At 29.5% G+C, this 12,217-nt stretch overlaps 1 protein-coding gene across 1 annotated transcript in view; it reads left to right on the top strand.

Annotated features, from left to right (window-relative positions):
• The window catches only part of PCDH10 (protocadherin 10), a 41,199-nt gene extending 34,934 nt beyond the window's left edge, over positions 1–6,265 (top strand). The window contains exon 5 of the mRNA XM_084972890.1: positions 5,644–6,265. Within this exon, the coding sequence (XP_084829016.1) occupies positions 5,644–5,663 (20 nt within the window). The 3' untranslated portion in view covers positions 5,664–6,265. The remainder of the gene's footprint in view (positions 1–5,643) is intronic.
• The last annotated feature ends 5,952 nt before the right edge of the window (positions 6,266–12,217 follow it).

The raw sequence follows: 12,217 nt of genomic DNA, 5'->3' as shown, positions 1-12,217 counted from the left end.
CAGAGGGTGTGAGCCTAAAAAGACAAAAATAAATAAATAAAAAAAATAAGCTCTGAGCAATTTGAAATTTTCACAGGTAGGGTAAATTCAGGGCTTTGCACAGCACATCAGTTCTTCTTGATCTCAAGGGTAACCTCTGGCTTATGAAATTAATTGCTTCTTTGCACACTCTGTTTTTGGTGAGAAAATGAAGTCCAATTCATTTTTCTTACATGGCCTCAAATTCATATACAATCTCTGCTGCAACTAAAAAATAGTGATTGGTATCTAGATCCTTAGGCAAGATGGCGATTATTTAAGGGTGTCAGAGATTCTAGAGCTAGAATGTCTATGAAGAGGATATTGTGTTCCATGATTGTCTCCTGTCTTAGAAATGATCCACTTTACCTATTCACTGATGTACATTTCTAGTCCATCTGCAAAACACTTGCTGCCTTATCTCTTAAAATACTCATGGCTTTATCTTTTAATTTAATAGACATTTATTAATTGCAAATTACATGTAAGCATTGCATACCTATATATACTACACTAAAAATAAACACTTGGCTTTACTATGTATTTCTTGAATGAGTGGTCTGTAGGATTGGGTCATTTATTTTTAAAAGTTTCCTTTCTAAAAGATTAATTAAGTATACACTTCCTCCAAATGAACTCTTACTTTCTAGATATATTGTATAATCTCTTAACTATGTCAAGCTAGGAGAAGCATACTGATTGATGCAAAGAAAAAAAAATTAACACAACAATGATGTGAACCTTGTGAAATATAAGATTTTAAGTTTATGCTGCATTGAGCTGTTATTATTAGACAGAAAGACAATAATATTATACTAATAGAAGGCCTGTGGTATTTATAGCATGTAATCAGTTTTTTTAAACTATATATATTTAATTTAAAATATTTTTATAGTTTTTTGTGAGGAGAACATTTATTATATGAACAATATCTATAATATACCACACAAAGGAAACTTTCCACAGAAAAGAAAATCGTGGACTTGGAGAATAGACTTGTGCTTGCCAAGAGGGAAGAGAAGGGACTAGGGGGGACTGGGAGCTTGGGGTAAATAGATGCAGAATGTTGCCTTGGGGATGGATTAGCAATGCAATACTGCTGCATAGCACTGGGAACTCTGTCTAGTCACTTATGATGGAACATGTAAAATGAGAAAAAAGAATGTATACATGTAAGTGTAACTGAGTCACCATGCTGTACAGTAGAAAAAAATATACACATAAATAAAAGATTAAAAAAATTTTTAAAAAAGGGGATATTGAATCTTTGCTCAGGAGTTGGGTTCAAACTGACTTTCTAATTGCAGCTCAATCAAATGGGTGTTAATTTTGGACTATAGATAATATCTTTATATTCATTGCCAAAGTTTAATCAGACTACAGATGGATGAATCTAATATTTTTTTCTTATTGAGAAAAAATAAATAAAAAATAAAATATTTTTTATAATTTTTTGTGAGAAGAACATTTACTATATGAACAATATCAACTGTATTAAAATAAAAGCATAAATAAGAGTGTTCAAGTGAAAAGATTATATTATTATAATTATAATCTTTATTATTTTTATGTTAAAAGACAAAAAGCAACCCAATTTTTGCTTATTTATTTATTATTATAGTTGATTTATAATGTTCTGTCAATTTCTGCTGTATAGAAAAGTGACTCAGAAATACACACACACACACACACACACTTTTTTTTCAGGAAGCAACCCACTTTTAATAGTTAACACAACTATGTTCATTTCTGTACTTTAGGGTTAAACAGAAAAGAAAATTCTTTAGAGACATTTTTGAAGAATAACTTCAAAAATGATTCAAGAATAAGACAGAGGAAAGTTAAAAGAGCTGATTATTCAACTGGACAGATCTCTAATGGGGGCTTGCTTTTAAATGATCTTTCAGTTTATGCTATGCTTTCACACAGGGAACAGAGAGCAGGTGCTTCTGACTTCTACAAGGGATAGTGGCTTAAACTCTCATATGCTAGGTTCACTTTATACATAAAGAAGTATCCTGATCCTGAGGCTCATTAAACATTTGAATGCCCTCCATAGTAGGTTACTGATCTCAGCCTCTAGGAGTTTTTCACTGCAGTGGAGAGTCTCTGTCATCTGGGATATTTGAAGGCTGCTCTTTCTTTCAGGTGCAGAAATAGATCACTTCACAAGCTTTATTTATTGCTTCAGCTTCTGTGATTTACATTGTCATAAAGTATAAAGGGTATTATGCTTCCTGCTATGCAAGTAGAGAAATGTGACTATCCAAATGATTCATGTCATTTTAATATATTACATACAATTATTTTTCACCAGACTATTATTAAACTATTATATGTTGAATAAATAATATATCAGTAATGTTTTTCAATTATTTTTGTAATATATATGGTTACAGTCATTCTTCTTAAGTCATTCATCAAAATTTTTAGATGTTTCACAGTTTAATATAATTTACAAATTATCAAAGGCAATAACAGTATTCTACAATATAAGGAAAATATGGATCATAGAACTTTCATTGAAATTATATATATCTGCTGAAAATATACACATATATATGCTAAATTTTAAGAAGCTAGATATTTGAACCTTTTCTCCATTAATAGCAAATTTTTATCTGTAGTTCAGGTAGTAAGGTAAACACCTTAAATGTAACATTCCCAGTATTCACTGTGAAGAATAAATACAGTGAATAAATAAATATAGTTAAAAAAGGAATGCTAATAGTCCTTTCCATATTACTTTTGATTTGACTGAAAATAAAATATTTCATTTATATCAGATGGCCAAGTCCCTGCACATGCCAATGAATAGCTAGGGAACAATGCTTCTGTGAAATGCTTTTTAGTATATCTGCTTTTTTTTTTTACTAAATGAATTAGTTTATAGTTAAAAAAAAAGCAAAACTTCAACTATGCTTTGAAAATTCCAAAACATATACAGAATACATCAGAAAGTATAGAGATTCAAAGTATTTGACCCCTACCTTCTAACCTGAAATGCTTCAACAAATGCATATCCATAATGGTTAACACTGTCGAATGACTGTCCTTGGTACAGACTCTAAAATGTAATAACATTGATTTTTCTTTTATATTTGTGTGCTACTTGTCCAACATTAACCCATACAGCCCCTCCCGAAATAATGATTATTCAGTATTTAAAGTCACCTCTTAAGAGCCTTGAAACAAAATGTATATGACTAGAACTTTAGTAATGATACAATATTTTATTTTTTCTATTTTGTCTAGCACTCTTTGATATTTTGGAAATTAGCTTTTGAAACAGAGGGAACATTCCTTCTCCATTCTAATTTGTTCTGACTTTCCATCTCCACCCTTACACTTACCCTATTCAGGTTTGCACTCCTGAATTAACAAATAGATGGGAAGAGGTCAGTTTAATGAGAGGTGATTATATTATTCAGACGACTACTGGAATAGGTGCAATTTAGATAAAAGCAGCACACATGTAACCCTAAGCAGTAATAAAATATACCTTTTAAGCTTTTTGTTTATATTTCAGATATTGACTATAATGTATTCTAAACTTCTGTGTCCATATAACTGTGAACCATTTTAATAACACAATTTTGTTTTGTACTCTAATTAAATCAAGTGGACATATAATACCTATACTAATATATTTTCTCATAAGGGATATTTTAACCCTAATAATTAGAAATATTTTACTGATTTAAACATGGGTTGACTAATTTCTGCATTTATACTAAGACGTAGCTTTTTAGTATATTCACTTTTTTTATTTAATGAATTAGTTTATAGGTTAAGTAGGTCACTTTTGAGTTTCTTTTATTTCTAAACTACTAGAATGAGGTTTCCTATAAATCAGTGGTATCTGATTAATGCCATTTAAGAAAAAACTTCAACCTGTAAGTAGTATTTCCAACTTACTTTGCAAAAAAGTAATATTATTTGTAGGGTTATGATATTTTCTGAGTTGTCCAGAAAAGCACAAGGTTACATCTTGTGTAATTATTAATAGTGCTCCCTCTCTGTCACACAATTCTTCAGTTTGGACAATACATTATTTTGTCACTGTAATTATTTTTTCCAGTTCATTTTATAAACCCAAATTTCTATGACGGCTAAATATTTTAATTTGCTAAAGAATTTTAAATCCTGATTGGTTGAAACAAAATATAAATTACCCATATTTGTCAAGTTTATCACAATGTAGAGAATCTGAATTCAAGGCCACAGGAAAATAGGATTTGATACTTTTAAAAGAACGAAGTTTCAGTTTGTTTGTAGAATACTCTTTGCAGCATTTTCACCAGGTAAGTTATAATAACTACTATATAGTCCCCTGCTGTATCTAACTCATTCATAATATTATTTAAAATATTTTGATTATTTTCAGTACTGGTTACTACACAGAAGATGTATCTACTCATTTTCACTTTAATTCTGGTTGATGGTGGTATTTGACTTTTGTAATTTTAACTGATGTGTCTCTGCTAAAAGATGAACTAATGAAGAAATTGGTGGTCTCATCAGAAACTGAGTTTGTGAGGAAAAATAAATAAGAGAATCTAAGAAAATAAACTAAGAAAAATACATAATAGAAAATCTACTTGAAATGAGTGGAGATATCAGAGGAGAGGAACTAAACTGGTCAGCATATTTTTACATTTGTGAAAAACAAAAAGTAGCAACTGAAAAATTCAGTTATGCTCTTTAGTGTAGTTCTTATTTTTTAATGAGATACACATATGTGTTTTTAAATCACAATTCAAGGATCTTGAGTTTTAGCAAAATTTTATTATACATCTTTTATGTGTCAAATACTGATTTAGGAGATAGTTTCTCTTTTCATTGTGCTCATGGTCAAATATTACAAATATAATGAATAAGTGTAAAGAAATATCCTTTATCATAATAAATAAGATACTTAAAATAATAAATTCTGAGTAATTGAATCTTAACATTCTGCTTCATAATTCAATATCCTTTATATGACTGGACCAAATTCAATAGTATATATTTCTGCCCTTCACCTGTCTCTTCTTTAGGAGAAAACTGATTCCTTTCGGGGGATAAATTTACCTTAAAAAATTATAGGCTATAAAAGGCTGATTTTTATATAGTTCTAAAAAGTTAGATAAAATAAACCTCGAAAATGTGAATCCTTTAGTTTTTTTTAGCTACATAAACATTTTATTATACATAGTTTTAATATATAGAGTATATATTAAATATATAACCAGTTATTCATAGATATTATAAAGATTTCTAGACATGTAAAGACGACAAATTTTTCCCATATTCTGATTGTGCATAGTGAAGTAGGGATTGTTTTGTAGATAACTTAAAAAGTTAATCTCTACATAATTGGTGGTTAGTCTATAAAGTTCACACTTCCCATGTAAAACTGATTTGTATAAATGTCAAAATTTTCATTTTCAGAAAGCCAGACAACAGAATAACTGTGACTGTTAGAAACCAAGGTAACACTGAAATATTTTACCACTATGTGAGTCTGGTACAGGAATGCAACTTGTTTCCACTGTCTTGGCTTCTGTTATATTAACGTGCAATTCCAAACACCAAAAATCAGTCTCTTTTTCTTAGAGTATTTTTTTTTTTTCTTTTTCACAGCACGGAAAAGGATATGCTAGTCAATTCTACAGGACTTACCTGAAGCAGCATGATTTGCACAAAGTCGACCAACAAAAGCATCAACTTTTCAACTCCATTATCTTGGCCATCCAGTTAGTTGTGTGTAACTGAGTATTAGATTGCCGGCGGAGTCATCAAGGCCAATTATAGGACCTAATTGCTCTCAGCAGGCCTGAGAAATGAGTTGAAACGTGCAGAACTGTAGAAACTTTAGGCAACTGATTTTGCCTCTCCGATCAGTGTGTGCCTGTTTACAGCACTATATATCTTTCTCTCTCCAAATGTCACTGAGCCCTTTAGATGTTTATATTCACCATGAGAAGCCAGTCATAAAGATAAAGGAAATTTGTGCATTATAAATGCAATATCACTGTTTTAAACTTGACTGTTTTATATTATTTTTGTGTGATCAAGTGTTCCCCAAACTATTCCAACTTTACAAGAGAGATTGTGATTATGTTCTTTTCACCCGTGGGTTATAAAAAATGTTGTATTCTAAAGACCCACAAAATATCAAAGACATTCTGTAGTTTATACACCGTGTTGCAAAGTGTTTACTGTACTATTTCAAAGCTTCTAAATAAATATAAAATATATATATTATATTATATAATTTTCCTAAAATGTGGTACAACTCAGTTGGTTTTTAAATGGATTCATACAGTCCACGTCATATAATAAAGTAAAAGGTAATTCAGGGTCCCAAAGATAAACTTATTAAGAAAAAAGTAATCATTAATAGTTTCCTCCCAGCTTTCATATTCTTTTCAACCCTGTTTTTCCTTGTTTAAAAGAAAATGAAGCTCTAAGCTACAAAATTTTGTCAAGAACTCGTACTGAATTTTCAATGCCAAAGATAAAGCTGTCGATGTTATCGAAGGAGCACTGAACATGTACTATCAAAATACCTAACAATCCACATTATTTTGATTCTATTTCTATGGCTTTGAACTTAGAATCATTTAAGCTTTTATAAAGAATCTATAAATTCACCTGTATTTGTTGTTAGAAAAAGAGAAAAAAAACACTGGGTGTCAATACATTTTGTGGTGTAAAATATGTAATTGAAAGTTACTATTTTAAATGAAGTCCTCAATCATAAAACTCACACAGAATTTTATTTTATGTTGTTTTACAGAGTTTTGTGACTTCTAATAACACATGCATATAAAATTTATTTATAACTCTATATGAATATATAGAGATACATAAATATCTGAACTGGGAAACAACAACTATAAGAGATAAAGGATCTCTAAATTTAAAACAAACTAAATAAATTTGGAGATAGAAACATGGAAGCTTACTGTTTCAGTATTATATGTGAAAATTTTATAGCTTAAATGTAGTCAGTGTTTTTATTAATGAGAAAATTCTTTATGAGTCAGCCTTGAAAAGTGAAGTTTGCCTTTTTATGTCAACAGAGCTAGTTATTAAATTCAGTATGATACATTTTCCTTTCTTTTACATATTTTCCTTTTTTTATACAGTTGTTTATTGCTTGTTGAAATACAATTAAGAAAGGGAAAAATCAGAAAATGTGAAATAATTCTTCTAAGCAAAAACCAGATTTGTCACAGCTCCCCTCTAAAAACTCCTTCAACATCATATCTAAATGTTTGCCCAACCGAAATTATGGACTGAATTTGAAATACTTCCCTTTATTTTTAACTGGTCTTATGTTCAATGATGGATTTAGACATGCTATGTTATTAAATAACAGAGTAAACACATAAAGAATGTTTTCCACCCAATTTTATGTCAGATGGACATATTTTCTTTGTTAACATTAGAATGCATACATATGTCCCTAGGTTCTTGATGTGTGTATTTGAGTGATATCTTGGTATCACTTATTTGACATCAAATTAGATAAGAATATGTCATAACCTCAGTCAGTTTATATATCAAAATAATATGTATAATGTTTCAGTCTTTTGGGCACCTTTTACACATATATAAAGCTGATCCATCATATATGACACAAAAAGCACATATGTTCAATAGGTGCAGCAGTAAAATTTTCTCGAACTTTGGCATTACTACATTAATATTTTAATGATGGACTATTTTAGAAAGAAAATGTTTTTATATAATTTACCTGGAAAAAAAGTCTTGTAATTGCTTTTTAAACAGGAAAATTTTTTTCTGGTCGATTCACTCTGCTTTAATTAAAACCTTTCAGCTGCGATTTCACAATGGAGGGAAACCCACATCCATCTGCCTTATTACATGCATTGAAAATAAGGTTATACTCACGTCCTATATAAAGCTATATTAATTCACATGACTTCAAGAAATTGTATTTAATTATTTAGTCCTTTTTATCATTGTGTATAATTTCTCTTGAACAAACTTCTCATGCCATATATTTCTGAATTTTTAACATACCATCGTAACAAGTTATACTAATTCATGTGTTTTATGTCTTAAATTTTATCATCAATCTACAAAAAACAAAAAACAACAAAATTTTTACCTAATCTATGGGACAGATATAATTATTTAAACATAAAATACTAAATTATTAGGTTATTAATCTATCTATTGTATCCAGAATAAATCAGAAGTTACAACAGAGTAAAGATCTGATTTTATTAAATTGGCCAAAATATTTTCTACTGGTGAGGGTGACTTTATGATGAAAAGATTCAACAAACCAATAATGAAATTTTCCAAATAAGCATTCACTAGGTTTGTATGAAAGGAATTTTAGAATAGGTTTTCTATTTAATAAGTTCATCCTTATATCCAACTGTATACATATCAAAAAAAGTAGTATCCAAATTATCAGACCGTGTTTCATCAATAAATTATTTCAGAAAATAACCATGACATTTACTCCTTATTAACATGGTTAGTTTTAGAGTAGTAAAAAGTCAAAATATTTTCCTGTGGAAACAGTGTCTTGATGTTTCAAAAGTATGTCAAATGACAATTTTTAGAAATATTTCACCCATACGTAAAATTGTAGTTTTTAACTTGTGAACACAATTTTGTGAAATAATTTTAAATCAAATATTTAAATATCACATCATAATTACTTTACAGATATAATATGATGTCTGTATCATTATAAGTGTATCATCTTTCTTGGTAAATACTAAGGAAATACGTATATTTTATTTTATGAATATATTAAATGCAATGCCTTTATCAAACATTGCAATTTAAGTCCTATAATAGAAGATTTAAATATTTTAATTATTCTTTCTCCTGTTTCATTTCTTAATAGTGTTATAATTTTCTGTCAGAATTTTTGTAATATAGAAACCTTCCTGCATCTCCTGTAAGAGAAGGAAAGAAAATCCTCATAGTTCTTGACATAAACTTTAATAACTGTGCATTAATTGTACTATTTTACATTCCAAAAGTTATTTACTGGAGTAAAATTCATCATTAATATAATTATTCAGTCAGAATATTGTACATGTTAAGAGGATAAAAAAATTTATTCATGTTACCGACAGATAATATCACTGCTATCTATCATTGCATGTGTTTTTTTCCTGCTATTCATATTTCTGTGTGATTAATACCCAAGGAATCAAAAATACTGAAAACATTGGTATACTTGATAATTTTTCTGAAAATATTATATTTTTCTTATTGCAATTTCTTGGGTTCTTTATCTTTTTCAACTCTAATTTTGTAGTGGTAAAGGCTTTGCACTTAACATCCTTTTTATGTTCCTTTTTAACAAGGAAAAACAGAAAATAACAAAATTCCATATTTTTTATGCCATGGAGTAGTAAAATTATTTTATATATGGTTAGCATTTCAAGGAATATCCCTCTGCTAGGTGAAACAAATCCTTATACAGTAATTTGTGAAACTACTGTTCTGTAGACTATTTTTTTTTCTTCTAAAACTTGGCATAGGTTTTAGATTATAGCATTCTATGAGAATGCTGGTAGATGGGTGCCGCCAGAGTATTGCAGGCAATAATATGACTAAAATTCTAATACCTTTAGTGTGCATGCATGTATTTCTAACCACTGCTATTTTTTAAGTATTTGTAAAATTAGAAAAATGGCTTTTATCTCTTGAAAACTTGTCACATGCTTAGTTTGAAGTTTTACACTCCAGATGTTTTTGAGTTGCATGAAAATATTGCATTAATGATGCAAAAAAGTTAAATTTTCACGAGACTCAAAAATTTCTGAATGATATAACTTGGACTTTCCATACATCCATATATCCTTGAGCTGAAATTAAGCAGGGAATTTCAGCTCTAAACACATTTTTTGAGACAGTTATCTGTGAGTGAAAACAGGGTATTATAACAAAAGATGAGTTTAAATCTTAACTATAGTGTTTGTTACTGTGAATGCTATAATAATACATAAGTAAAATGAGTGTAAATGTAATATATTATTTTATACTGCTGTATACACATGAAATAAATAAAACTAGGATACATATTATGCCATCTTTCCATGCATGGATCTTCCACTGACGCCTGTGGGAGCTTTGAATAAAAATCAGTGGCAAAATATGGCCCTAAGTTTAAAAACAACTAATGCTGATTTAGTAATTTTAGTCTTAATATAACAGGTCTAAGGGGACATCTGTTCAAAACTGAGTCTCATTTGAAGCAACATATGCTAGATTTAAAGGATTTCACTATATTTAAAATTTCGAAAGTAGGCAATTACTGCTCTATGAGTCTCATGATACCCACAATGAATATTTTGTGCATATACATATAATTTTTCCACCTAATGTTATATTTTCTTTTTAATTTTTTAAAATTAATTTTATTAATTTTAAGAGTCCACAAGGATTAATACAGAGGTTGCATATAGGATATGAGTGCCTTCAAGCAATAACAGTAAAAACATTTTAGCTAAAATGTTAGAAACAAACTATTTAATATTTAAAGTAAATGGAAACATAAAAAATTATATGGATATCATTTCCAAGAAGAAAAAAATAAATTAGGGTATAGAATTTTCACAAGGTAAAAATAATCTGAATGAATCTTACAGAAATTTACATTCTGAAACAGCGAAAAGGTAATTGAGGAAATTTATGCTTCTTAACCTCATGTGTGGTTTGTATTGCTTATTTTCTTGAGTTCAAACTACATGTACCCGAACAGAGGTTCATTTTATGAAGCAACAAAGGAGAAGAATAGGCATCCCTAAAGCCAACCCTGTGGTGGAGAGGAACTGAATAAAATATACAGGAGTGACAGTTCTCAATGAAATGTTAACAGCTAATAACTATGAGTTGCTTTGTTTCCCCTGTAGACCTGTACTTCTTATCCCTTACTTTTCCCTTTCTAGGAATTATATCATGGATGCTTCTACTTAACCCATATTATGAAGTTTCAAAGGTAAAATTAAAATTTATTAGATTACAAACATATATTAAGTTTTGAGAAAAAGGGGAAGTAACATGGTAATATCTGCTTTCAAGTAAATTCTAGTTTGCTTTGGGAAATCACAGAAATTAGAGGAGACTATTAAATGATAAAATGATCAGATAAATAAGTGATCAAAATATGTGGTCAAAACCCAAAAGTGGGTTGTGAAAACAACTCAATATCTATTAAGGTGGTAGCATAAAATCAAAAATAAGTAAATAGAATAAGAAAAAAGTAGCATAGAAAAGTATCGAAACATATCATTCATGGTAGAAGTCAACAGTTCTTTGTGAAACATTTCTTCAGATAACATGTGTGAAATAGGTCACAATGTGAAATGTATTTCTTACTGTGAATCACTGCCCTAAATGTTAGAAAAGCACTGCACCGTATGATCTCTATTTCAAATTTAAACTTATTTAGTGCTGTGAAAATACAGGCAACATCTTTTTGAAAGTTACTTCACATCTGAATCTTAATCTTTACCTTTGTAAAACATGGAGAAGTACACTTAGCTGTAGAATTTTTGTGGGAATTAAGTGAACTGATGTATGTGAAATGCATAGCGCAATGCTAACACACAAGTGTTATATTTTATTATTGATACTATTTTCCATTATTTTAGTTTTGGTTACCTAAAGTATGGAATACAGTCTGAGAATGGAAATAATTCCTTTCTCAAAATTCTAGGTTGCTTTAGAGTTGTATTTAAGCAGTGCTAATTTCAAAACCTCAATATGAAAACAGACTTGACTTTGGTATCTACCCATCAGCTCAGTTCATGAGTGACTCTCTATTTGCCGAGGGTATGAAATCCAAGAAATCAAAATCACAGCTGCTAAGTTCCAGTCATATCCCTCAATTCCTTTTTGCAAATCTCAAGTTGTCCTCTATCCCTACTAATGAAAATTACATATGTATGATGGTAGTAGGACATATTTACCTGATTTTTTAACTTGACCCCAATGTACTTTCTGAATTTCTATTTCCATGCAAATAAATGTGGATTGGAATTAACTGTATATCTGATAGAATCACATTTTTTGCATATGATTTATTATGTTATAAAAATGAATTGGGCAGTATTCAATATCTGCTCAGTGGAAACTGGATTTCTTTTTAATGGTTCTAATTGTAGACTTCCTAAAGTTGTCCTTCTTTGGCTTGGCAAACCCTTTTCTC

The sequence above is a fragment of the Sus scrofa genome, chromosome 8 (genome assembly GCF_054392235.1).
Source record: "Sus scrofa isolate SSC_HxYL_T2T_F1_AM1 chromosome 8, Sscrofa_HxYL_maternal_Yorkshire_Landrace_v2.0, whole genome shotgun sequence".
NCBI lineage: Eukaryota > Metazoa > Chordata > Mammalia > Artiodactyla > Suidae > Sus > Sus scrofa.
The sequence above is the reverse complement of the archived record's forward strand: the minus strand, read 5'-3'. Positions and strand labels throughout refer to the sequence as shown.